This window comes from Strix aluco, chromosome 5 (genome assembly GCF_031877795.1).
Source record: "Strix aluco isolate bStrAlu1 chromosome 5, bStrAlu1.hap1, whole genome shotgun sequence".
Classification (NCBI taxonomy): Eukaryota; Metazoa; Chordata; class Aves; order Strigiformes; family Strigidae; genus Strix; species Strix aluco.
The window spans coordinates 1,133,610-1,160,296 of record NC_133935.1 but is presented as its reverse complement, the minus strand read 5'-3'; the positions used below and the strand labels follow the sequence as shown (position 1 = coordinate 1,160,296).

Below are 26,687 nucleotides of genomic sequence, written 5' to 3'. Positions count from 1 at the left end.
AGATGGCACTTCCTGAGCCTTGGAAAAATAACCAACACAGTGAGCCTTAAGAACAAATTTTATGCTTATTTCTCAGAGCATTTTTGTTTTCCTGAATTAAGGTATTTCTTCATCATGCAAGATTATGTTTCAAGTATCAGGCAGTAGAGTCAGCTAGAAGAAAAACCTCAGCATTTTCAGCTCTCACTGGAAGCACACACTGAAACCATAAAGTTCCTCTCCTCCCTGCCCTCACTGAGGAGGGCTGGAACGACAGGCACGTGCTGAGTGACACCAGCATTAAAGCATGTATCATCTCAGACTCTTAACTCAGCACCTAGGGTAGCTATCACCAAGATCTTAACTAGAAGACCCACCTAAACCCTTGTTCTGCTAGGACACATGTATAACTTGGGCATATTTTGCCATGGTTATAAAATTTTCTATTTCACACAAAAACCACCAAGAAAACCAATTCTGGAGGTTATTTCAAAAAGGTTTGAGAGTGACTAGGTTTCAGGAACTCTACTCTTGAGAGGGGCTACCTCATGGTGCCCATTATAAAATAATATAAACAAAAGTGGCTTTCTGCTGGGTTAGTCTTGTAGTTGTTCTCGGTAACACTGACAGACAGACAGGGAAAGGTTCCTCCTGCCAGGGAAGGTAAAGCAGCAAGTCCCCTCCAAAACGCTTGTGGGTTTCTGAGAAAAATATATAGTGCAGGACCAAAAAGGGATAGTGTATTGTTTGACAGATACAGCTACAGATCTTTCTCAGATGCTAAATTAACTATTTTTGATTTTTAAAAAAATACAGCACCCTAGGGAAGTCTCAGTCTGTCACCTCAAGATGCCAAAGGAAGGGAAGAATTTAAGGGGAGGGCAGAATCACCACCAGTCTGTGAAGATCTTGATAAATACTTTCCATGTAGCACAGTGCTGTCATAATATTAGCTCATTTTATGGAGCAGGACACTAAAAATTAGAGAAGAAAAAGCCTGCACCACTTACACAAGCTAACAAGGTATTTGCACTGCTCTGGGACGGGCTATGGAAATACACACAACTTGGCTAAGAAGTAACTTGCTAAACCTGTACAACTCTTGATTTTTGTAGTGTAAACACAGCCCTTCTGGGCAAGAACCACCTCGTGCATCTGCACAGCGTGAGGACGGCTCCACAAAGTTGATAATGATAACCCTAAGTGCCAAAGTCCCCATGAAAGTGAGACTTAGCCAGTTTTGAAAATCTCAGTGTGAGTGTGCTCTTGCACAATACTCCCACAACATCCTGCAAGGCTGTCTTGCTGTGGGGTCAACTCTGCAAAGCTCACAAAGTCGCTTAAATTGTTGATTAATCCCCTTAAATGCATATTCAAGCAAGAAGAGGCATTTAAACTAAAACCTCTCAGAGAAAACATCTTAATTATGATCTAGTTTGACAGAACCCTAATCATTATTGGGATCTGTAATAAGAGATCATTTCACAATAAATTGATAATTATAATTACAATAATCTTCTTAATAATAGTTTTCTTACTTGGATTAGGAACAATATTAACCTCATTACCATTCTTCTGTTTGTCATTAGTGTAACAAAGGCTAAATAAAATCCACTTAAAGAGATCTGTTACTGAACCAGCATGTATTTTTAGACTGGATGCTGAACTACAAAAATTCAATTTACCAAAGTATAGGGCGAAAGTTACTGTTCCAGAAGAAACATGCTTCAGTTTATACTGTGCCTTCCTTTCCATTTAAATAAACCAAGCTGAAGAGTCGCAAGCTTTTCCTAGCAGTGGGACGGGGGGGCTGAAACAAGTCTCTTCTTGCACAGGGCAGCTGGGGTAGGCTCACAGCCAGCAGCTGCCATAACCACCTCCAGGACTCCAGGCTCTAGGCCCCAGAGCAAGAGTTTACAGCCTCTCGAGCTTAAATTAACTCTCGTTGTACCATTGCTCTGACACCTTCTGGCACTCCCCTGGGGACATGGAGTTGCTCTTCCTCTCTCTCTTTCTTTCTTTCCCTAGTTTCTGTCAGCCTTTCTCTCACGCTGTCTTCACCTCAGCCCTGTCTAGTCTCAGATGCAGGGACTCTGGTGAACCAGACGCTCTCCGTAGGGGTCTTTTCTACATCCCTCCACCAGGACAAGATGTGAAAACACCTTCTCCACAGCCTTCCCTCTGCCACAGAGGCAGAGGGTCCTGAAGCTTGACCTAAGGACTAGGAAAGGGAGGCTTTACTTACCTAAGGGGGTTTTTTTGACAGTTACGGAAGACACTTCACTAAACTGGGCAGAAGGAGGTTTCTAGCATCAGGGTGTCAGAGGACTGCTGACCACCTTACATTTACATTTTCCTCCTTACCTTTCCGAGACAGTCAAAAGAAATTTAAAAAGAAAGCAGTCTCCTATTTACGTTCATGTTATTTTATACCTAACTCACTGTTCTTAAAATGAAAGAACTACAGCAGCCTGAAAGCAGTTCAAAATCACCTCTTAAAGATAATACATACATATATTGTGAGCCAGGGCATATCCATCAATTACCCATTTATGTCACACCCTGTACCTCTAGAGCATTCAGGCAGACAGCCTGGAAAATGCTATTATTTAAATGTAAAGCAAAATGAGGCTTGCCTAATCAACCATCATGCAATCGCATCTTGCAAGGGGATCCACGTTTGCAAAAGAGTCTGAGATCGCTTTATCTTCTTTATTCTTGAAAGGAAACCTCTTCTAGCCTGACAGCTCTACCAGTAAATGGCACGTACAGAAAGCCCTTCCCCAGCCTGCTGCCAGCAGCTGAGCCTGCCTCGCTACACCAGCGCTGAGCACCACAGCACACAGTCAGGGCGTGAGCAGAGCCAGCTGGAACAGCTCTGCCTGGTGCTTCACAGCTGCTGGGAAAAGCTGGGCTCCCATGCTACAGACTGTACTGCCACAGGAGCTACAGCTGAGAGAGCAGGCGAGCTAAAAACCAAGAGCATATACGCTCCAAAAGTAGAGTCTTTGCAGAGTGAAAGGGAACGGTCAGCACCAAGCAAAGAAAGGACTAACTAGAGCAATATCTAGGGCAGGAGGGGAGAAGTCAGGGTTCCTCAGGTCAGATTTCCATATCTAAGGAAAGCTAACGAAAACACACGGCTGTGAAAGAAATGATGACAGCCTATTAGTGTGCCAAGGAAAACAACACGACTAAGTCTGCATAATAAGTCACTGGGGAAAAACAACATCAGTAACAGGCTTCCCAGACCAGGGCAATCCTATGTGCTGAAACTCCTTTCTGGGCTGTTTGTGTTTCAATGGCTTCTCTACAAAAAAAGCATGGCAAAACCCATTTACTAAAGTGCCAGAAATTACAGACACAACTCTCTCTTATATAAAGTCCCATCACACATTTTTGGCTTGATACTGCAGCAGCAAATGGTGGTCCCAAACATATTAAAGATCTGATGTTCTCAGGACCAGGTTTAAGCACACCAGAAATGCATTTCCAAGACTGGGACTCACTAAAAAACTGGGACAAGAACTTTCTAAATGACAAGAGATCAGGGGGCAATGGCTGGGAGCAGCCCAGACTGCGCAATCAGCGTGATAAATGACGACTGCTCTGAGCAGTTTCTCTTACGAGTTCATACTCACCCGTACAACTACCACTTGTACAGACACATGTTCAGGCAGTCGAATGGGAGCCCGGAAGTGCATTGCCAAAGCTACCAGAAGGTGGAGAATGGAAATCAGATTCTTGCCATGGATTGCTGCAGGGAACAAGGGAAACGAAGCAAATAAAGGAATACTGAGGCCTTATTTGAAAGAAATAGCTCTGGAAAAAGGCAGGGGAAAAGACACTGAAAAATGTCTTTGGTGAACAGTCCTTTCTGGTTTTATCCTTCTTCCTCTTTTTCCTAAATTAACAAGGCCAACAATGTAATTTTACAGGTAGCAAAGCCTAGATTCAAACCTCCCTTTAAGTTATGTGCCTAAGTTAGGAGTCAGCTAACACTTCAGCTCCCTCCCCAGGCCATGAAGACAGGCACACTCCATCACTTGCCTTCCACTGTCCCGGAGAATGCTGGAGGATCCTGCTTTTAGCAGACTTCCAAAGTGTTAACATAAGCTTTCCTGGCTGTAAGTGCTGAACTCCCTCTACTACCTAGGCAAAGGGACTTCTCAAATTCCATTCTTGCTTTTGGATGATAACAGGCACTTTTTCACTTGAACAGAGGGCACTTTCTGCTTAGCCCATTGGCAGCTGCATCCCCCAGCAGGATGCGGGACCCTTCTGCTCTCACTGTGGTGGCCTGAAGGATTAGACCACCTTCGACTACTTGAACAACAAACGCATTTCTCTTATCTGCAGGTATTCAAATTCAGGAAGCAAACAAAAAACTTTCTGATGAAAGCAGATCCTTAAGGGAACAAATTACTTCCACTACCCCACAGCCATGTACATCTGTCCTTAAACAAAGGCCACAGACGAAGGTATCAATTACAACCCATACATGGACGTGTAACACCCTCTACACAAATAAATAAATAATTGTAAAAACCACATTGCTTCACAAAGAATATGACCAACCTATCGATTATCATACCCTCCTTGACTGTGAAGCCGAGACAGAAAGCATAACAGAGTCCTTACAGTCAACGTTCCACTTGATTGTCCAGCCGTGGGGTCGGAGTAAATCATGGACAGCTTCCAGGACTGTCTGCAACTTCTGTTTCTGACCAATTTCAGATTGCGTCACTTCTGCCACGTTCAGTTTACGGTCAGCCAATTTTTCTGTATTTGAAAAAAAGAACAACAAAAAGAACAGGCAGAATCAGATTAAACAAGGGCCTGGGTGGGAATAACAAGCACAGAGCACTGGGCAGAGCTCAACTCTGCTAGAAATTTTCCAAGACAATGATTTTCCTCAGAAAGCAAAATAGCTGAAAGCAAACCTTTCATCAAAGTGTGTCAATTCCAATAAAACCTGGGATAGGAAAGTGGTATGGTCTGGCAGAACATGCTCATCAATCACATATCAAAATATATAACAAATTTCAGATAGGCACCAACTTAGTAATAATTTTTACTGTACCTCCCATCTTCTTTCACTGCTGAAAAGCATTTGGCACAACACGGCTTTCACTACACAAGGAAGCTGCACAGCTTTAATGGACTTTTCTAATAACAAGTTAACTTTCGGACAAAAACCAGGAAATGTTGTGTGAACATTTACTTCAGTTTGATAGGCTTTACTTCAGGCTAGCTGAAGGTATGAATTTAACCTAAAGCAAATTTTGCCTCCTCGAACCATCAGAAGTCATAGTTTCATATGACCCACAGGTTTGTACTGGCTTAGTGGAATTAATTTAAAGAAGTAAATTGGTACAACCTTGTCATGTTGTGATGACACTGTCACATCACGGCTGATTACTTCTAAAAATGAACTAATGCAGGAAATTTTGTAAAATGTCATTAGTAAAATCTGAATTGTTTCTGTAATATAACTATTTGTTGCCAAAGTCATAGACAAATTATTCTTCTCTTCCTCTGCATTTTAGCCCTTGCCAAAGACACAGGAGCTGAATTTCTCTAAAGAAGAAAAAAAAAAAAAAGAAGAAAGAGAGCTGAGGAATGTGGGATAGAGCCCTCCAGCCACCAGAGCAATGGGAACAGCTGATCTCTTTTCTCCCTCTACCCTGGGGAAAAAAATGATCAAACTCACTCTGCTGCTGAGACTGGGAGGTCAGGACTGGTTGAACATATTCCAATTATATATACAATTCCAGTCTTTAAAACAAACAGAAAAGCACTTCACCAAAACTGTTTTCACAAAATGGGATGGGCTTCAACTCTAAAGATTCTTTCAGAAACATTTCAGAGTTGTCAAAACCTATTATTCCAATAACTGAAATATTTCTGCCCTCAAGTTCAAGAGTATGTTTCTTCTGGACATTTTACCGAGCTGAAGATACATATACCTATTTTTTTTAAAGTGACAGAAACACAAAAGTACTTTAATAAACCAAACAGAAGAGAGTTGCAGGCTACCAGCTCACAAATAGTCTGAACATTTTGACTGTTTCTATCAATCTACAGAAGGAAATTTTTATCAAGATGTGAATAATTTTAATGGGAAAAATGTTCTTTGGCCAAGATGTCTCTGGGTCATTTTTAAACTGACTACCAGAACATGCAAATATTGTATTAAATTATTTCTGATGTTTTTTAAAAAATTATAATACAAGGTTCATTTTTTGGTCATATATTATGGCTGCTATCTGTTCTCAGTCCAGGTTAGCTGCCAGTCAGCAAGCAGAAATGTATTCCCTTTCACCCTGACACCACGTGTACCAAGCCACTCCAGCCTTGCTGAGTGGCACTGCCTGTACCTTGATAAAATCAACTGAACAAGGAGCTCCACCTCCATTAGTTAGATAGCCATTTGCTAATCTCTTACTCTGAACTTCTTCAAAATAAACCCACTGACAAGCCGTTGCCTTTCATCTTTTTTTTTTTTGTGTCCGCCTACCAAGACAGATCTTGAAACATCTCTCACGGACAAGGAATGGCAACTACTACCTGAAGTTTAATGACCCTACTTTATTATTTATTAGCCTTTCCTGCAGGCACCAGAAGACTTGCACAACAGAGGTCTGACTTAATTCTGAGGCCTCGAGCATCAGGTGCACCACAGGCTTTGCCTCTTGCATCAGTGAGACAGCACGATGATGGATAGATTCAGTAATACATGTCTTGCTGGAGAAACCAAGATGAATAGATTCAGTAATATAAAGCCTTGCTGAAGAAACCAACACACCACTGAAGAAAAACATAAGATTAGGGCTGAGCTGTGATAGCTTCAGGTCAGGGGAGAAGCATTTGCTCTCCAATCAGAGGCCCAACAGGAAGAAAATGAGGAAAAAACAGTCCAAGTCAACTCTCAAGCTGCTGGATGTACATGCCCACCCTTCCTCCTGTAAGATACACTAAGCCCAACTGAGCTCCATACCTATATACGTACGTATGTACGTGCAACTAAGCACTTTCTGCAGGCCTGAGCATGGAACAGGAGTGTAAGAAAGCAGTGACACCTGTGACAAATGGCTACAGTGACATGCACTACCACCTGCTGAAACAGCAGCGTCTGCGTGTTCAGAAGTACAACTGGATTCACACAAATGCTCCCCAACTAAAATTAACTCTACACCCTGTCGGGAGGGTTCCAGCTGCAGTTGAACCAAGCAGCGTTAAAAGTACTCCTGTTCTATTCCTCAAGGAATTTTTGAGGAGTTTTAATTGCACACAAAGTTAATTGTTGTTAACCAATTTTAAGAGCTTGCAACTGTTCACCAAAACGCTGCAGACCTGTTATTTAAGGGGCAGATGCAGCAAATGCAGTAAGCAGCATCTGTTAGCACCAGTGGAATTAGCCCCACGAGGTCCCCTTGCCCCACTCGAACACATACATCCCCCACCCCAGCCCACTCTTGAAAACACGTCATAAGTAAACTGAGAGCAGACTATCTGTCTCCAAGAAACACTGTGGATTTACAATGGCACTTGAAGCTTCCAGCCTCTTTGTTTGCTAAAAGCACCCCCATAAATCACTGCATCATCGTCAGGTTTTCTCCATTGTGTTTCCCACATAAACACAGACATTGCAAAGATGTAAGGGGGTTGCAAAATTGCAGTTGCTTAACTGAGTGTATCCTTCCGTGAATCACTCACACATAAACGCACATTATGAGTATGTGCCTGTTGCCACGCGTTCTCTTTTTCTCATTTTTTTCCCCTAAAAGTAATTCTATCAGGACCTTAAAAAACCTCTCAGCCCGTAAGCTTTCTGAAGCAAACCAGACAGACAAAATTTTGGACCACATGGCTTCTGCTCAGTCCCCTGCTGTAAGCACCAATCTCTTCACCGTTTTTCTGCCACATATTTCAGTTGTCTGGACTCTACTTGGTCCACAGGTACCTAGGAACCACCTGGACTTCCTCCCCCTTCAGCAGACGGCCCGAGGAGAACAGATGGGAGAAGCTGACACTGGAGCTATCAATGCCTGGTGAGATCCTGCACAGACCAGCCTGCTGCCTGCAGCTTTGGAAGAGATTAACTTTGGGCCCCTTCCTGTCTTTGGGGCCACCTCCTCTAGTGTGAACTCACCCAGCAGCTTCTGCAGCACCTGCCCATCATAAAGGTCCTCTTCAAGCTGTTTGACAATGATTCTCTCCTCCACCAGCACATCGTTAATCCAGTCAATGAGAACCTGGATGTACAGAAAAGGGAGGCAAATGTCTAAAAACCACTGAAATATGTTATTTCCATTCAAGGCAGCAATCAGGAATATAAAACAGAGCAAGAGTAGCCATACTTATGGTTTATTTTATAACATATTTATGGTTACTTTATAACATATTTCCAAGACACAGAGAAATAACATACAAAGAGATGCTTTTGCTCTATTGTTTTTAATTCAGGTCTTGCAGCATGGCAATTCTAGTGCCCTCTGTTTTTCCTCATTAAAATGTCTCCTTATTGCACCCATTCCAAAGCAAGTAGCAACTAGCAGCTCAGCAACAATAACCTTTGCTACTATCTATGTTCTTCAGGTCCCGAAACTCATGTGTTACCTGTTTTATGTGAAGAGCAGACCTGCCAAGGGATGACAACAGTGCCACGCTCCCACCACGATCTCTACCCTGAACAGATGTGAGTGGTGTGCCAGAAAGAAGAGCTTCAGAGGGGAAGGGGAACGCTCCTACTAACAGGAGCTAAACAGACCCACGAGGTAGATCCCTGCCATTAGCAACAAGACAAGGCATTTTATCTTAAGCTATTGCAGAATACAGAAGTCAGGAATGAAAATTTTGGTCAAATGGGCCTGATAACCACTCTACAACATACATAATAGTCCCCATATGCTGACTACTGTAACTATAAAAATCAATCACCTGCAATAGAGGAATGAACATAAAGAACCTTTAAAAGGGAAAAGGACTGAGTTAAGTTTTCCAGGTGCCAAAGATAATAATTTCCAAACAGTTACAGGAAAAACAGCCTTGACTGTTTGAAGTTGGCAGTAGTGCCTTCCTCCAATTTATTATTTGGAAAATTAAATTACTTTCACAAAAATAACAACAGTTCTGTGGGAAGAGACACAGTGTTAAATCCTGCTAAATCCTTGATTCTATAAGAGGAGAAGAGTACTGCCAATCATAAACATGCAAATTGCATTAACTAGAGCCACCTAAAGCAGTAAGACTCATTTAAAAATGCTGTAGTTTTTAATCTGCTTCATATAAAATTGTGGATTCTTTATATTCACTTTCTGATTAGATCCCATACTTCTGCCTCTTCTCAGCAGTGATGATGGCTAAGAATGTTTTAGGGCTTTAATACACATGAGACTGTGAAACAAAAACAAATAAACAAAATATAGACAGGCTTGCACTGGAAAACACCCACCTTGCACTCCCAGGAAACACGAGCATTTGAATATGTTGGTCACAAGGACATTTAAGTAATTCAGCCGGGCTACTGAGGTAAACTGAATCTACCACCCTCACATAAGTTTTGCTAGGCTTAGTGTCCACAAAGAAGCTGGCAACCCAAACATGAAATACTAATGCTTCATGTACCTCTAATCTATACCTGTAGTACTTCCAAAGCACGCTGAAAACGTGCAGGGCTGAAACTCAGCTCTAAAAATAGGGTAAATGACAAATTTTAGCTGGGTGATACAGCAGCAAGTCTATTCATGGAAAGCAAGGATCAGCATCAGTGCTCATGTATGTGCTTCTGCCCTCTGAGCTGCCCTGGGGGGTGAAAAATATCAGTAATAAAAGTGACTCCTCTAAAGACCTTTCTTTCAAAATTAAGCTTTTCTGGTAAGTTATTCACTAGTCAGCAGCAGCAACTTGTATCAGAAGCGATCTTCTCCAGAGCAGGTAAGGAAGAGTGGGGCGATGTTTGAAGAGAGATGTGGACACAGAGGGATGTGCTCTGCCCCGGTGCTGCCCCACTGCTCCCCCGCGGCCTCGCAGCACCCTCAGCTCTCCCTTGGGCTATTCCCGCTCCCTGCGCTGGGCAGTCACAGCTACCCGCCCTGTTCCAGCACACCTCACCAAGTCGGTCCACGCTCTCGCATACACCTAATGCCGTTGTTGGGCGGGAGGGTCACACAGTTTCTCCCTCTCCTTCCCCTGCCTCACATCTCCCTCCTGCAACACCTTCATGGCTCGTGCTGCCAGTGAATTGACAGCCCCGGCCACTGGCACACCGGCGACCCCTGGCACCAGGGGTCTGGGCTGAAAGGGGCATTGCAGCACCCTGCCCGGGCAGATACAGTCAGATACAGTCACTCACCCTCCTGCTTCGGCTGGCTCACAGGAGCAGTGCTGGGAAGCCTGTCTCCTGACGCGTGCTCCAACATGCCCTGGAAACCATGCTGCTTCTGTGTCACATAGCCTCATATACATATGTGTGTGTGTATATATATATATATATCACATATGGGCAGAGGAAAATGTCAAGTGAAACAAAGAAATTGCCTCAACCGTAAAGTTTTTTTACTGTTAAGCAGGAATTCTTTATTAGCAGTGCTGAGGTCTCCCTGGGGATTCTCCACCTTAAGGGCTCCCAGGAATTAGCAAGGGACATCAGCTTCCATACGCACAAATCATACATATTCATTAGATTTCCTGGAAAGGGCTGTCTTATGATAATGAGTTCCCAGAATTCATTTACATAGTCCAAGCAGGCGTAGTGAAAATAGCGTGAGGGTCTTTGGTGGTCGAGGGAAGAAGTAAGCAGTCTTCCTCACGGTGGTCGCTAGCTGACCTTCTCTCCAGAGCAGGCGCTGTGCAGTGAAGTCCAGGCGCCTCCTTCCTAAATCAGCAGAATCACCCTCCCTATAACAGGGTCTCTGTGTCCTTTTGTTCGAGTCCCCCTTATCTTAGTTTGCCCATTCTAGGAGTTGCCCAAGTGCCCACTGAAGGCCTTGAGTCTGCTGTCGGTGATTTCCATTAGAAGCCTAACGAGCATTTTAATCTTTCCTAAACAGACAAAGGGACCTAAGGAAACAGTTGAGGAGTCCTTGAGAAACAAATGAAGGAAAACACAAGCAAAGCTGTCATACATCACAGTTTAGCCTTAATAATTGTCAGAAATTCATTTGTTTGAGCCCTTTCACAAGACAATTGCTCTTTCTGCATTTCGCCCTCTAGCAGTTCTCAGGACGCTCTTCAGCAGCCTCTGGATCGGGTGAACTCTCCCTGCCCAGTCCTCCTACTCTAGATTTAAATCTAGGGTTTCCATAAAACACGGTCAGCTATCATCTGGCATAGGGCATCAAATCTTTAGATTTCCTTTGAAAACCCCAACCCATATTAGCTCCTCAGAGATTAGGGCCAGCAGAAGCTGAATGCAAGATGCAGCCTCAATAAAACAGTCAGCAGAGCTTTGCTCTGCAGGTGGGGAACCATGATCCCAGTTGGAGAGAAAACTCCAATCAGCTGGTCCTTTTCTGTTTCAATCTTTTTCAGGAGATACAACATTTATGGTAAAGGGCTGGAGAGACACATTAGACAAGTTACCAAAGGATTATCACAGCTGGAAGGCAATGAGAAGAGATATACTAACTTCCACCTCAAAAACTGTTCGCCAGTGAGACAGAAAAGTGAGTCCTAAATAACAAGATACTTTCTCATCCCAGATTATCTAGAAAGAGATTTTCGAAGCCCGTCAATAAGGTGACTGCCCGGTTCCGAAACGATCCACATAGACATCAACAGAAAAACAACTGCAGAAACCAAAGCCTTAGAAGATTTAGGCCTTCCATGAGATTTACAGAGCAGATTTTCAAAAATTAACTGACATCCAGATGAAATTATCATTTGATAATCAGATTCCTTTACAGTCCCTACAGGAAGAGGACAGATCTCCAAAAGTCCTCAGAAGCTCTGTTAAAGGAAGACTCAGGAGGCTGAACTATTTGAAACCATTAATAAACATTTTATTTTGTCTATCCTGTGCTGAATGGTATTGAAGTCAGAATCTAGGAAATGCCAAGGTATTAAACTGTGGAAGTACCCTCTAATGTAGGAGCCAACATCCCATTTCCAAGAGTGTAGGTACACGGGAAACACAAAGTGGCTTTGGGTACAGGGTGTTAAAAAAGGGAAATACTTACACTATGTGCTACTTAATGTTTCAGGGAAATGTAGCACTGAAAAACTTTTGGCAAAAAAATTACCTAAAAGAGATACAAATTAAACAAGGTCTAGCCATAGTTACTTTATTATTTTAATAGTTTGACACTTGAATGAAAGAAAAATATCAAAAAGAACATTAGAACTTCTTTAGTATTCAGACTACAACTCCAGCTCTGCTAGAAAAAAAGAATTTGCAATTTATATTTAAGAAAAAAAAAATCCAAGTGTTTTTTTTTAACAGCCCTTGAAGACTGGCAAGTGCTGTAATTAAAAACCAAACAAACAAACTCCAAAAATCTGCTGTCCCACCTCTTGATTTCCTGAGTGTGCCTTAATTAGGAGCCTGGAAAAATCTTTCTGCACAGAGGGTTTTTTTAAAACTTTTACAAGTGAAATAAAGAACCATATTGCTTACTGAAATGACGAACATGCAGAAATACTTTCTGACTCTCTGCTCACGGAAAGTCAGCTCTCCAGTTCTTTTCAGTTGCTCCTTCATGCAAGGACAGAAGCAGACAATATTCAGTAACCTGACAATATTCAATAACCTGACAATATTCAATAACCTGAACATCCAAGAATTTAAGTGGCTTGATATGGGCACAGAGCTCTTGGTGGGAAGCAGATGGAAGGTGCAGACATGGAGCTTCTCCTGTGCCTGAAAATACACTTAACTTCAATCTATCTGGTCTCACATTTCTGTGCCTGCAGCTCACACCTCTGCAGTTCAATACCACCTTTTAAGCTCAGACTACACTTGCTGCATTAAGTAGTGTAGGGTGTAGGAGAAACACCGCAGGGCCGAGGAAGTGCTTCACTGCGAAGCCTGTTCTCCCAGCCTCATCCCTACACTGTGCCTCACCTCACCCCAACGGCCGCTGAAGCCACCCCAAGGTCCCACATGCAGCCAATGACCTTCAATACCCCTGAGACATCATCTCGTCCAGTGCTCGGAGACTCCCAAAACAGCATGCAGGTACACGAAAGCGTTTGTTAGGTCACTTAACTTGTCATACCTTCATAAAAAGCTGCTTTTCTCTAGTCTTCTATAGTATCTGGGATCAGCAGTGTGATTTTAAAACTTTAATACAATACCCCCACGTCCTCAAAGCCATGCCTGCCCTTTCATGCATATCCCTACTCACATAAAACACTTCTGAACTGCATCAGATGCTCAGACACATGCGTTCACAGTTGTAAAATTTCCAGCAGTGCTTTAAATTCCAATACAATCCATTTATTGTATCATTTCTAGGACAAATGCATATGCCTGGTTAAATGAGCCATGTTACATTACTAAACACTGAGCTGAAAACTGAAATGCACCACGAGGCAGACAGCTGAAACACAAGAGCGCTAGAAATCTAGAGGGAAAAATGAGTCTGCCTGGCCGATTTGGTTTTTTAGTTCATGCAAAATGGGTTTTTACCTCAAACTTCACCAGCTCAGAAGTACTTTTGTGCTGCAGGCTGGCACATTCAGAGTTAATCAGCAGAGTTCAAGGGCATAAGGACCCCACAGTCACCAGTATACAGTAAGGAGCAAAATGGAAAACAAGACAAAACACATGAACACATCTGGCACAGTGGGAAAACAGGAAGCCCAGTCACCAAAACCAGCAAAGAAAACCCTGATTTCAATGACCCTTTCACCCCCAACTTCTGGGAAAAATAGGAAGAGATCAAAGGTATACAACCCTCACTGGCTTCAGGGTTGAGCATGAAAATTAATACTAAAAATTCATATTCAGGCCTGGAAACTACTGACTAAGCACAAAGCACTGGCAGCCTGTAAACAAAGAGAAGGCTTCTGGTTTTCAAAAGCAGCCCACGGAGCATTTTGGAAGCACAGTTTCATCCCGTCACACGTGAAACCTGACCAAAAGGACAGTGGCTTCATTTTGGTTTTCTCTTCACCACAGTGAATTTAAAAAAGCCATAAAATTAGACATGGAAAAAGATAGCAATTTCTAGGACAGTGAATGATTTACTACCGAAGAGAATGTTTACTCATTTCAGGCAGGAACTAGAGCAGCAGCGTTTGGATCTGTATTAAGTTTAGGTGAGGCTTTAAAGGCCGAAAGTCGTTGCAGGCATCAGCCAATCTTACAGAAGCCTCTGCAGGGAGGGAAAGCATCTTGCAGCCATCACCTTCTGTCTCTCGTCAAGGCAAGGCACCTTCAGACGGGACCCAATTCAAGCTGCTGTTCTAAAATTTTGGATTCAATTAGTAGAAGCTCTTCTTCATACTTTTCCTACCAAAATACATGAGAAAAACCCTACGAAGTCTGCCTCTTATGTGAAACGTTAAAATATCTTTTCAAAGTCTCTGACTCAATTCCTACAGCCTATTAACTCTAATTCTGTTTAGGATGACAACCAGCAATAAAGCTTTTGAAACTTTTACCCTTCAGCCACATCTGAACCAGAAAGGGAAAGAAAGATTCGTTCCACCTTTACAACCAAAACACGAAGAAACATACCTGAACAACAAGGAAAGCACACATAGATCAGCCTCTTTTTTTATATATATATATATTATTTTTTTTTAAGTATTCAAAAGAGAGCTAGAAGAATCCCCAAACACTCTTTACAATTAGTGACATGGACCCACTAAGGGAACTTTATATACTAATGGAAACTGAATTTTAAACAGATTCACAATAATATACAGTCTAGAAACCTGACTCTGAAGTATACAAGGAGAAATTCACGAAACAGACCAAATTTATAGCTCAAATGCTTAAGTCAGTCATATGAGGCAATGAGTAAAAGAAGCTCACACATTTCAGACACCAGAAATAGATTATTTTGTGAATAAATTATTTACACATATATATATATAAATAAAATTGTAACTCATCTCCCTTTCCCTGATCTGAATTTTCAGCTTTAGGTCTGTTCGGCCATGTCCCAAACTGTGTTTGATTACAGGCAGAGCAAACAAAGTGAGGAAAAAAAGGCTGCTGGCCACAGAGGGAACTTAGTTGAACACTTCATATGGACAAATTGTGGCCAACTATTTTTAGAACACAGTCCATGATGATAACAAACAACACTTTGAGGCATAATTCTAGTCCCTGATGGTTTTCATATGTGCGAGAGGACTTAAAGCAGGCATTTTACCATTCCCAGCTAAGCAGCCTTCAACAAAGGGATTCACTGTATATTTGCTTTAGTAAGAGTGAGGAATGAGGCTTTTTGTTGGGTTTTTTTTTCTGTTGGTCTGTGTTACCACAACGCTATACAATGCCTCTTCAGAGTTACAATGGCTCTGTGAAAATCTCTTCCAAACGCTCACACAAGCTTCCACTGATCAATCCACTATGCATATAATTCCTATGGCATGAGGCTAGCAGAAATTAAAACAACGTTTTGTGGAGACAAAGAGATATTGAAGCAGTGTCAGCAACACACATCTCTGCTGTTGCTCTGCACTGAGCCCCATTTACCCAACTGCATGTGCCTGGCAGAGCAGAAACCCCCAAACTCAAGGATGGCAAACCACTGGCGTGTCTAACTCTGGTGCTGAAAGAGATTTGGGCTGGCACCAACGAAACTAAGTCCTACTGCCAAATTTCAGAAGGCTCTATTGCTGCTATTGACACATTCCTCTCTGAGGGGAAAAGAGAGAACCACTTCGAACTATGAAAACCTCCATCTATTCAACTCCTCACTCCTTGCTAGTTCGTGGAGATCTCTCATTTCAAGCTCTGTGGAGCAGGCAGCTTTTCTGCTGGCTGCTTAGCACAGCACCCGAGCTCTTGGAAAATGCCATTAATCACTGAAGAACAGAAACCAAGGAAGAAACTGCTCTTGTTTTTTTGCATTATCCAAACTCTGTGGCACAAAATAGGGTTTCTCAACATAATTCCAACCTCTCCCTGCCTTACAGATTCACACCAACGTAGTGTTAAATATTTCTCCAGCTGAATCTCTATAAAACCTCTCAACTGCTGAGAGGTATGCAAATGATTAGCAATTACCTAAATTACATCATTTTCAAGTAGGCACTCTACAGGACCCATCTCTCCCCTGAGAATGATCCCAAGGAAACAGTCTCCAGTTACGTGCTGTTCCCAGCACCAGCTGCTCCAGTTCAGCTGGTAATACGTTACCCTCTCTTCACGCAGGTGTAAACGGCCGTGGTGAACCAGAGCCCGGTGCTGCAGCGCGCCGTAAGCACTCACACACGCTCTGGAGCGCTGCTCTAGACTTGATTTCCATTCCTCCTGAAGGTTTTCCAGTTTCCAAACTGGAAAATATAACCTTGCCGATCTACGACATCCAGGGAAGACTCACCAACTCGTATTAAATTCAACAGCAAAATTCCCAATTTAAAAGCAATTCTGATCTCAGTATCAAGTCTCCTGCATCACAGAGCGCATCTGGTTCCTTCACTGCAACGACTCTGGTTCAGCTGAATTATTCACGATAATATCACTGCTCCACTAGCAAAGAAACCACAGGACATTTTGAAAGAGTGGTGCAAGACCTCTCCACCTTTTGAGAGAATTAATGGATTTAGGTACTAACAAAGAAAGAATGTGCAAATTTACTTAATTTAAAACCACAATGTATTCCAGGTGAATTAGAATAACAAAGAAATTTGAGCACAGCTCCTCGCTAAACTCGGTTTGATGTGGGTTTGTAATCCTGAACAAGTTATTGCAATGTCAATAACAGATCACTGGGCTTGTTTTAGTGACGTACCGGGTGAGCAGTTTGCTGAGGCACTCTGTGAAGCTTATGTGTGCAGCCAAGGGGCACAGGTTTCCTGGCAGGAACGCGCCACAGCTCAGTCCCCCATCTGGAGATGGTATACACTATCCAGAGTTTTCATACTCGCCCAGCTACACCTGCATTGCTGTTTCTAACAAAAATAATTTCTAAATATAATTTGAAAATAATAAAGGGGAAGTGTAGTGAGAAGTGTAACACAAGTAGAAATTCTTTTTGGAAAGAGATTGCATTTGTTCAGAACCATCATCCCTTCTGTTCCTGTTCAAGCTTTCACTACGTTAACCTCAACGACTTAACCACATAGCGAAGGCTCTCCTGAACACTAGTCCTTCAGGATCAGATCCTCCACCATACCTGGCAGAAACTATGAGCGCTGCTGAGGCAGGAAGCCCCACTTCCCACCAGCACAGCTGGGAACACCGTTACCAACACCTCGGGCAGGTGTCTCCAGTGACAACACAGATTCAGGACAATCTGAGCCCCGCCCCAGCACACAGGTAAACTGAGAACTTTTCTTTAAAAAAAAAACAACAGAATATAGGGCACAAAGAATGTCAGTTCCAACTTTCTTGTAACACTAGAGGTCTCCTCACTGCCCCCTGCCATGCCTTTGCTCACTTCAGCCCTACTCCTCCTTCTCCTGAAACCTGACTGGTGCTTCCCAAAGCTCCTAGGTTTACGTGCAGCGACTGCAGGTAGATTCAAGCTAAGCACTGATCCTCGCTGGGATAATCACACGGATGGAAACGGACAACGGAGCTTTACTCCGTAACTACCACCAGCACCTTGACATCCAGCCTTTTCTTGTTTCTCTGACAGTTGCTTTTAGCTTTACCTTGTTGATGACCTCACTTTTCACAGATACACTTCAGTAACAAGTTGTTATTCCTCAACTGTGTTCTTGGTAACCAGCTTGTGAATGATTCCAGCTTGCTAGTTAAAGATTTGAATAAGGACAAAATAGCGATTTCCTACCTTGATCAGTTCTTTGAACTTGGGGTCTTCTTTTGAGTTAGGATCAATCATAGTGCGTTCCTCATTCTCCTCTGTCCAAGTAAAATGGGAAAGTTCAGTGAGATCCACTTCAAATGTACACTGCTGAAATACTGGCAACAATTCCTAATCACGAAGTGGCCTGTCAGCTGATCAAGAAATGACAGTGCCTACTTGTCATCTTAGCAAGGGAACACCCAAGGGTCAAAGTGTTAGTCATTTCTAGAGACACACAGAAAGATAACGCAGCCCTAACTTCCCTAAAATAAGGTTGTTTCCACTGACCTTCCCCAGCTCAAACCTTGCTGTATGCAGAATCCTTCAGGGAAATCACCGTCCTCTCTACCCTGTCGGGCATATTAACACACCCAAAAGTGCAACTACTTTTCTCCCTCTCCTCAATTTGTATTTAATTTCTGTTTGAAAACACCTGTCCCAAATTACACCATCTTGAAGAGCACAGCAAGCTTACGGCGCTACACTCAGTGCAGCTGCTGAGACCTGGGCTGACGGTTTGTGCCTCCGCTCTCTGGTTCCCTGAAACTTGGTCACACACATGGCGCTGCGTGCATGAACTCCTCGACCTCTGGTTAAGCTGGAGAAGGAAAATTACCCCAATTTATATCAGTTGTACTTGAGCGTGGGGGAAGAACATAAAATAGATTTCTCGGGTGCAAAGTCTTCTATTTCTTCTGTTGCTGGGAGATGGAGAGATGGGAGAAATGCTCTCCAATGGCCAGCAGGACAACCACGAGGCATGAATATAAAGATTAATTTTCAGAAGGGATAATTTGATATGGAAATACTGGTAGCAAAATCAACTTGAGCTCAGTAAGGCTAACAATCAAACAACCTTTGGCAGAATTATCTTCACAACAGCACATATGGACACGCGCATCACGCACATGTTTATATGCTGCCGTAGATATGGATACCGGTATTTCGGAAGCAGCTTGAGCAAGTCTCCTATTTCAAACTCTGGTGCTTGCTTTCAAGTAGCTGACCTCTCCCTGCACCCTTCATTTTAGCTCCTTTAGTAGCCAGGTGGTAGCTGTGACCCAGATCCTGTCAGCAAGAGAGCAAACCCTGGCTACTACACAACAGAAACCCAACAATGGGTGACGGTGTCACATGGGGCTTATAAATAATTATTTTATTTATAAGCCCCATGGATTTATCTTTAGCTGAGTCTAGACAGGCCGTATGGAATCCCATTTCCCTACTGATTTCTGAATTCCTTCCAGCATGACAACAAAGGAGGGGTTTTGGTATGATCACTGGTCAGGCGGTGCCACGCTGCCCAGGGGAACCCGTTAAAACCCGACAATGACCAGCCCAGAGGGGGTTCCTCTTGCAGCACCAGCCTTCCCTGCTCTCGGGTGGAAACACCACACTCGCACATCCCAGGCACAAGACACTACACCAGCAAACTCGTTACCTTACTCACCCAGGCATTTGGGGTCAGTATTTCCCAGGGGCCCTCATCTTTATGGAAAAAATAAGACCCTGCTATCTGAACATACTTGACAAATTTCCACAAACCTATGAAAAACCATGAATCCTTTTGCTGCTTTTTCTTCCCCGTGTTCCTTTTCTTCCTCATTACCGCCTAGGATGAGTCAGGCAGTCTGGTTGTAAGGAAGTGACACCCCCTACACACCCAAAACACTGCTAACTGAAACCCTGAACAAGATTTGACCCATAATGGTACACGATTCACCACAGAACTTTGCTGAAGGCTCACCAGTGTCATGGCTTTGCATGACAGGCCTGCAGGAGTGGTCCTGCACCTTCTCAAGTCTTACACAAGTGGTACCTAGGAGAAATTGTTGGAGACACTCCTGGTCCATACATATTCACAGAGCAATCAACACTTTGCCCACTTCTCAGAAGAACAGTACTTTGCATTTCCTACTGCTCTTCTAATCAAAAAATCTAAATGACTAACACTGTTTTGTTTTTCATTTATGGTTTATTATTTGTCTCTGTAACAGCTTGCTTCAGCTAATTCTGTAGATTAAGAAACATATGGGCAGGAAAGAAAAAAGTGTTCTATTCCAACAAGTTTTAAATACTTTTTGCTATCACATTACGCTGTTGCTCTTGTAGGGACTCGGAGAGGGGAGGGAATGGAGAGAACGGGAATTTGAATATTTACCTTCTTTCTACAAAGCATTGCTTGTTTTACATGCTTCTATCCTAATCACATTTAATTACTATTTTCAGCCGCCTAAATGCTCATCTGTTCATTCAGTACCGGGTCCCATTTTGCTGTACTGTCACTTGGAAAGTGGCAGCAGGAACCCGAGGAGGAACACGGCATCCACCAGTGAACAGCAGCGTAGTGTGTAGGTTGAGACAAGGCAGTCTAAGGGTTCCACAGGAACCATGACACGTGCTTCTGCTACAGGCTTGCTGTGGGCTGGTCCTCTTGCACTTCAGTTCCCCTCTGTGTATACAGAGAGAGAAGATACCACTCCCTTACCAAAGAAGGATGTCTGTCATGCACTCGGCCAATCGGTTAAGGGAACTGAAATAAATCTTAAGCAGTATTTTCCATCTAATTCTTTGCACACCTCAACTTTCTACCTTCAGGATGATCACAGAAAAACTCAAGTTCTCTGCCAATTCACTGAACAAGTCCGTTTTCCCATAAACTACCTAGTTTAAGTGTATCTGCATAGCGGGCACTGCTCTTTAAATTCCATTTTAGCCCTCCTCATTTCTAGTCTACATGTGACATGCAACAGTTCTCAATTCTCATGCACAGTTCTCTCAGTTGCAACTGAGCCATCTACATTCAGCAGTAAAGCAACGGATATGGGGGTCACAGTGGCCACCTTCATTAACAATCACTTAGTGGAGGTCTGTAGTGTGAATACTTTACCTAATAGCGTGTCTTCTGGATGGATGTCCACGGTGCTTGGGTTCATTGGCGCGTTGATAGCATTTTTACCTTCTTCTTGGAGGTCACTCACTGAATAGAGGTAAAAAACAGAAAAAAAGACTGTAATAAATGCAAAGTTTCCAGCTATGTAGGGGTTGCAGAGGGTATTCACAGTAAGAGAAAACATCTGGTAGATCCATTTCAAAATGGGCCCACAGTTTATGGAATTAAGAACTGCAGCCACAGTGGAAAATAAAATCAAAGTAACATCCTTTTATAGCTTCTTATTAAACTGAGCCACCACACAACTGGCTGAAAATATTTTGCAAGAAACCCCATTCTGTGGTCAGAGCAACCTCAGAGTGCTTGTTTCTCCAGAAGGAAGGGGTGTGAGCTTTGTCTGCAGGATGGCCCAGATCTAGAGCAGACAGAAAACTGTAAAATCAAGCTCCTTTTCTGACAGCACGACCACCACTCATCACCACCTTTCCTAGCTGCAGAACACGAGGAACTGCAGCCTGCTACTGGCCTTATTAAAAGTCACAGAGAAGCCTGGGGAGACCTACCAAATAAAGATGAAAATGTATTTAATTCTAGCATTGCTGCTGGCTAAAAATAGATGTAGCACGACCTGGTGAACACAAATCTGGAATCTGAGATTTCAAGCTCTTGTCCTAAGCCTCCAACTCTCAGCTGGGAAAGTCAGTAAAGTACCCTTCATCAATAAAATGGATATTAAAATACTTCCCTATGTCCTGCCACATGGGAGGAACTGAACTTGAGGACAAGTATTGAATAATTCTTTACTATCTTCACAGAGCCCGACAGAAAGAAAAGCACTAGCAATGCTCTAACACTTTTACACTCTACAAAGCACATTTCCCCCTAAACTCAGATTTTATTTATTATAAGCCAAGCTATTGAAATACATGCATTTGAAAGACATGCATTTGAGAGAGGAGAACAAAGACACAGTAACAGCCCCATCCATCCAGTGACAGTTCTGTGTTAGCACGGACTAAGATAATTTGTGGCAGCGTTTGTGGTACTACAGTCTCCTTGGACCTGGGAGAGGTCCAAGTCCCATAGTCTTTCCAGGGAAAAGCAAGGACTTTAAAATAAAAAAGGTCTGCTAGACAAATTTTTCTGAGGAAGGAAAAGGAGAAACGGTTAACTAACAGTCACAGCATCCCAACAAGCACTTCCTTCAAGGACAGTCACTACTCCCCTTTCCCACTGGAAAATCAAACCACAGGCTAATCCTTTGCATGCAGTCTGCAAAGGTTACAAAACCCTACATCAGTACTTGCCTTTTTCCTGCTTGAAGGAAGGGGGAAATACAGAGATCCTGCTGCCCCAGAGGAGGACAGGAAAGAAGACGACACTACCTTCTCCCATGGATACTTGAAACAGGTGCTTAAAACAAGTCACCACGTTTCTTAATTGCAGTTCCAAGACGTTAGTTAATTCTGGTTCACAGAATTAACTAACATAATTTCATAAGAAATGCTGTTCTTATGTTCTGCAAGCAACCAACACCGGTCTCCTATTTTGAGACTTTATGGCTTATGAACCATGATAGAGCAGCTGCTTAGAGCTAAGGCGGCACAAAGCCTGGGGGAAGGGGGGGCTGCCAACAGTAAACTCAGTTCTGGGTTGTGGACCTTCTGCAACGGGAAGGGAAGAGAACAGCACTGACACAGCAAACAGAATACACTGTCTGCAGGCTGAGATTTAACCTTCTGAATAAATGTCACTAGTAAAGAAACTCGCAATTACCCCTTTTCTGCACTCATTCTTATGCACTTGGAAAACTCTCCAAACAAAAGCCAGGGAGTGAAGCGACCTCATGCCAGCTCTAACAGCCTGCCTGACCCTGCCCCGCCTGCATCTGCACCCAACTAGAGCCTCCTCACCCGGCAGCTCCTGCGCTGGGATGCCAAGAGGGGTACAGCCACCAGGAGGCACAAGAAAAATCCTGTGGAAACTGGACATTACAAGGAAGATTTTTAAAACCCTGCTAGGATTATAAATGCCCCAATTCCACTTAAATCAGACTCCTTTTGGAAGTACCAGCCTTGCTCCGGGATGTAACTCTCCATCACTGCAGCATTGCTGTCGTTCTGGGAGTGCCAAGTGTTCAACAAGGTCAGGGCATCGCTGTTCCTAACGCTCTGAGAGTGCTGCCAAGTTCCTCTGGGTACTGAATACATGGTACCATCTTCAGTGTATGATATATAAACAAAATGCTGCATACATGTCAAGCCAGAATACTTTTAAATGCAGCTAAACTAGTTTTATTCCCAGAAATTTAATTAAGATGATACACATGCTCTTTTTTTTTTTTAATATAAAAACGATCCCACTCTTCCTAACAAAAATACCTTGTTTCTGAGCACTTTGTTAAACTGAAAGAAAACATTAATATGAATTTGTGTATTACACCCCCATCCCTCACAACACAAAAAGCCACATAAAACCCTTACACTTGCCTTCAGACCCAGGGTGGCTGGGCCAGATCCCACAGGACCAAAGCCCCTTCCTACCGCTACCGGCCAAGCGCGGCTGGGGCAGCAGAAAGCCTCCCAAAGCCCGCAGCCCAGGGAGAGCCCTGCTTAGAGAGCCCGTCCCCAGGCCCCAGGCAGAGAGCTTAGGAAGGGATTCTTGCTACAGACACGTTTCCTACCTCCTTTTTTGCGCCTCTTACACAGGAGCGCTGCCATCCCGGCCCAGCAGCACTGACAGGTCGCAGACGAACCGCACGGGCCGGCTGAATGCTGAAGGAGCGGCAGCAACTGGGTACGGGGCTGCCACCTCGGGGCTGCCAAACCTGTGTTAATTCGGGCACAGTGACACTGGAGCAGGCCCTAAGATAGCCTCCCAGCTGCTGGGGGGGCGGGGAGGGAGGACACAGCACTTGGCCATGGACTCCCAGCCAGAAATTCCTCCCTGTCCTTGCCGCTTCTGCAGGGAGCCAAGCGCCTGCCGAGGCCTGCTGCGGGCTGCCTGAGAGCAGCGCCTCAAAGATGGTGTTTCCTCTGCAAGGAGCTTCCAGAGAAGGTCACCTCCACCCTCTGGCCAAAGCGCAGCTGCGTTCCCCACCACGACAGCTTGCCCCAGGAACACACAGGTTCACAGAGCAACAGCCAGGACGCAGAGAAGCAACTGCGCTCAGGAACACAAATTTCACAGAATCACAGAATGGGTTGGGTTGGAAGGGACCGGAAAGATCATCTAATTCCAGCCCTCCCGCCAGGGACAGGGACACCTTTTCCCAACACCTGCTGCACTCCATGCTGCGCTTGAACAAACGCCGAGGACTTTTTCCCTGCTTGCTGCCCCCAGTATTCACTTATCACTGTTGGGCAAAGAAACAGAAGCAGGAAAAGGAAACTGCGCCACAACGCTGGAAAAAAAACAGAGAATCCACAAAGCAGCAAGTGGAGACAGTTTAAATAATAGTCAGGATGGAGCAACAGCTACATTTCTGAGAAGAACCTGATAAATTTACAACAAAGGCTGGCTTTCAGCCCATGCCTTCCCAAACCCAAAGGTACTGTAAAAGATGATGGATATTAATTGATTGGCAAACGCCAACCTCCTCGACTTTGTATCAGCAACAGTGGCTTTGCTGTAAGATTTCTAGCAGCTCCTTACATCAGAGTCACCCACGCAGGAGGGTATTTTACTGGTAGAGCAGAGCTGCGCTTACACAACAGGTTCTAGTCATGGTAGGTCCCACACGAGGAATTACTGCTCCCTGCCTGCTCTCCACCTGCCCATCCACAGGTCCTCTTCTTGTCCCCTTCCCTTCCCCACAGCAAACATCTTCCCGGGTTGTGTTGGCATAGTTCTTTGCTCTCTAAATGAGATCTGTGTAAAGCACCTTTCTCTAAAGCCAGATCATTTAATTTCATAGACCAGTCAGAGGAAACCTGCAGTAGGGGAAGACAGGAAGGGTAGGAAATTGAGTACAGGCTGGAGTAGCATCACCTGGTCCAGGCTGGTTCCCAGCAGAACTTTGCCTGTATCTGTTGGCCCGGGATGGTTGGTTTGCTTCTGCCAGCACACCACACCATGCCACGCCAGGGCAGAGGTGTCCCTCAGCCGTGCCAGCAGAATTCGTACGGGCAGCCCCAGCATCCAGGGAATGCTCTCCTGGCCACAAAAAGAGTTTGCCCCCACCCTGACCCACAACGCAGACTCTGCTAAACGGTTACAGCCTTAACATAAAACTTGCTGATGGTCCACATGATTCAGCTGTGAACTTACACAGGACAAGTCAGGTGTAACTATAGGCACAGAAAGATGATGTCTGGCAGAATGAGTTATGATTTCTCCCAGATGTCTGCTATAGCCTCCCTCCCTTCCAGCTGGATATCTCCTCTCCGAGCAGATCCTCAATTAACAGGCAGCACTAGTCCTCTGAACCACTTCAGTACCCCATCAGCCAGCACTAGCCAAGTCCAAATGTAACAAGGGACGGGCAAGTGGCCAAGGCATTCAGCAAAAACCCTGAATGTTTCCCTAAACCAGAAATTTAAATTCACGAATAAAAGGTCACTTCTCTACCAGTCCCCAGGAAAGCAGCAAGGGTTCCTGGCAGTCCTCCGGTGTTTTAACAATCTCCTGGCAGTGTCAGCAGTCAACATGATTTAGTCACGCTGGAAGCTGTGCTGGCCTTTCAAACAAATTAATATAATGAGCGGATCGGACACACGCATGCTCCAGAGCACTACATCTGTAAGCCAGGCAGGCTGTCTCGGTGCATGGGATTACACGCAAGCTGCACAGAACAGGAGCAATTAGCTGCAGAAAGCTGGAAGTGCCACCAGAGCTCTCAAGGATTTCTCACAAGTCATGAAATGGCCTTTAAAGTCAGCAGGAGCGCTATAAAAAGATGTCCCCGCTTTCTCCTTTTTGTAAGAAAGAGCAAGCTGATGTCAACAATTTGATCCTTTCTGCTTTCACTCTTAATAATTTTAGTGTAATTTTAAAAGATATCAACAACTGCATAGTTCACCTCTTGAGTCTTTACCATTCACCACCTTGTTATTAAAAAATCGACCACAAGCTTCTGCCTTTTACAAAAACAGATGGTAAATGCTACTTAATTTTAGCTCTAGTTATTTCCGACTGCAAGGCCGAATCCCACCCCGCAGAAAGCAGCAGCTGTCGTGACGCTGATCACGGGTTTCTGGGTACGGCGCTTTCCTTCGCGTTCGCCGGCGCTGAGCTGGCTCCGCAGCGCTGCCCGAGCACAACTTTTACAGCAGGTACTTCCATGTCGCGATTAAACCCGAACTTTGGCAGCTATCAGACTGCTTTGTTACCCTTGGCTCCACTACAGATGGTTTGTTCAAGTACCTTTGTCACCCTCTTCGCCCAGAGCAGCACACAGCCGGGAAACGTCCAACGACCAGGTAACACGAACTACACGGAAGCTCTTCCTGCGCCCGATGTCTGGCTGCTTCCCCGGCTTCCTTGCTCTTCCCAGAGGCAAAACCACGACCAGCTGCACTTTTGTGACTCACCTGCCTGCAACTCATATCTTAAGAGTTCAGATAATTGCGTGCAAAATCAAAAGTCCATATTCCAGACCATTTCTACCCACTCAGACTAGTGACACGACCCTCATTCACTCACATCTCAGGTGAGACGTGGCCACAGGACAGCTCCTGAGGAAACAGCCCACCCTGGCAGAAAAGATCAACCATCCGCTGGAGCTCCCGCTTCCCTCGGGAAGTGTCAGACCAAAAGGCAACAGGTCCCTGGTGGGTAATGAAAGGGCTCAAACAAATAAATTTCTGACTATTATTAAGACTAAACTGTGATGTCTGAAAGCTTTGCTTGTGTTTTGCTTTGTTTGTTTCCCAAGGACT

At 44.1% G+C, this 26,687-nt stretch overlaps 1 protein-coding gene across 6 annotated transcripts in view; it reads right to left on the bottom strand.

Annotated features, from left to right (window-relative positions):
• Positions 1 to 26,687, bottom strand: part of PARVB (parvin beta) — a 67,766-nt gene that overhangs the window by 21,646 nt on the left and 19,433 nt on the right. For 4 of the 6 annotated variants that reach the window (XM_074825584.1, XM_074825589.1, XM_074825586.1 and 1 more), the window contains exons 2-6: positions 20,806 to 20,895; positions 17,901 to 17,971; positions 8,135 to 8,237; positions 4,621 to 4,761; positions 3,621 to 3,736 (exon numbers count right to left, since the gene is read on the bottom strand). In XM_074825584.1, coding sequence (XP_074681685.1) covers positions 3,621 to 3,736; positions 4,621 to 4,761; positions 8,135 to 8,237; positions 17,901 to 17,971; positions 20,806 to 20,895 — 521 coding nt within the window. Of the gene's footprint in view, positions 1 to 3,620; positions 3,737 to 4,620; positions 4,762 to 8,134; positions 8,238 to 17,900; positions 17,972 to 20,805; positions 20,896 to 23,491; positions 23,610 to 26,172; positions 26,565 to 26,687 lie in introns of those variants that run through there. The other 2 variants (XM_074825588.1, XM_074825585.1) reach the window with 2 other exon arrangements.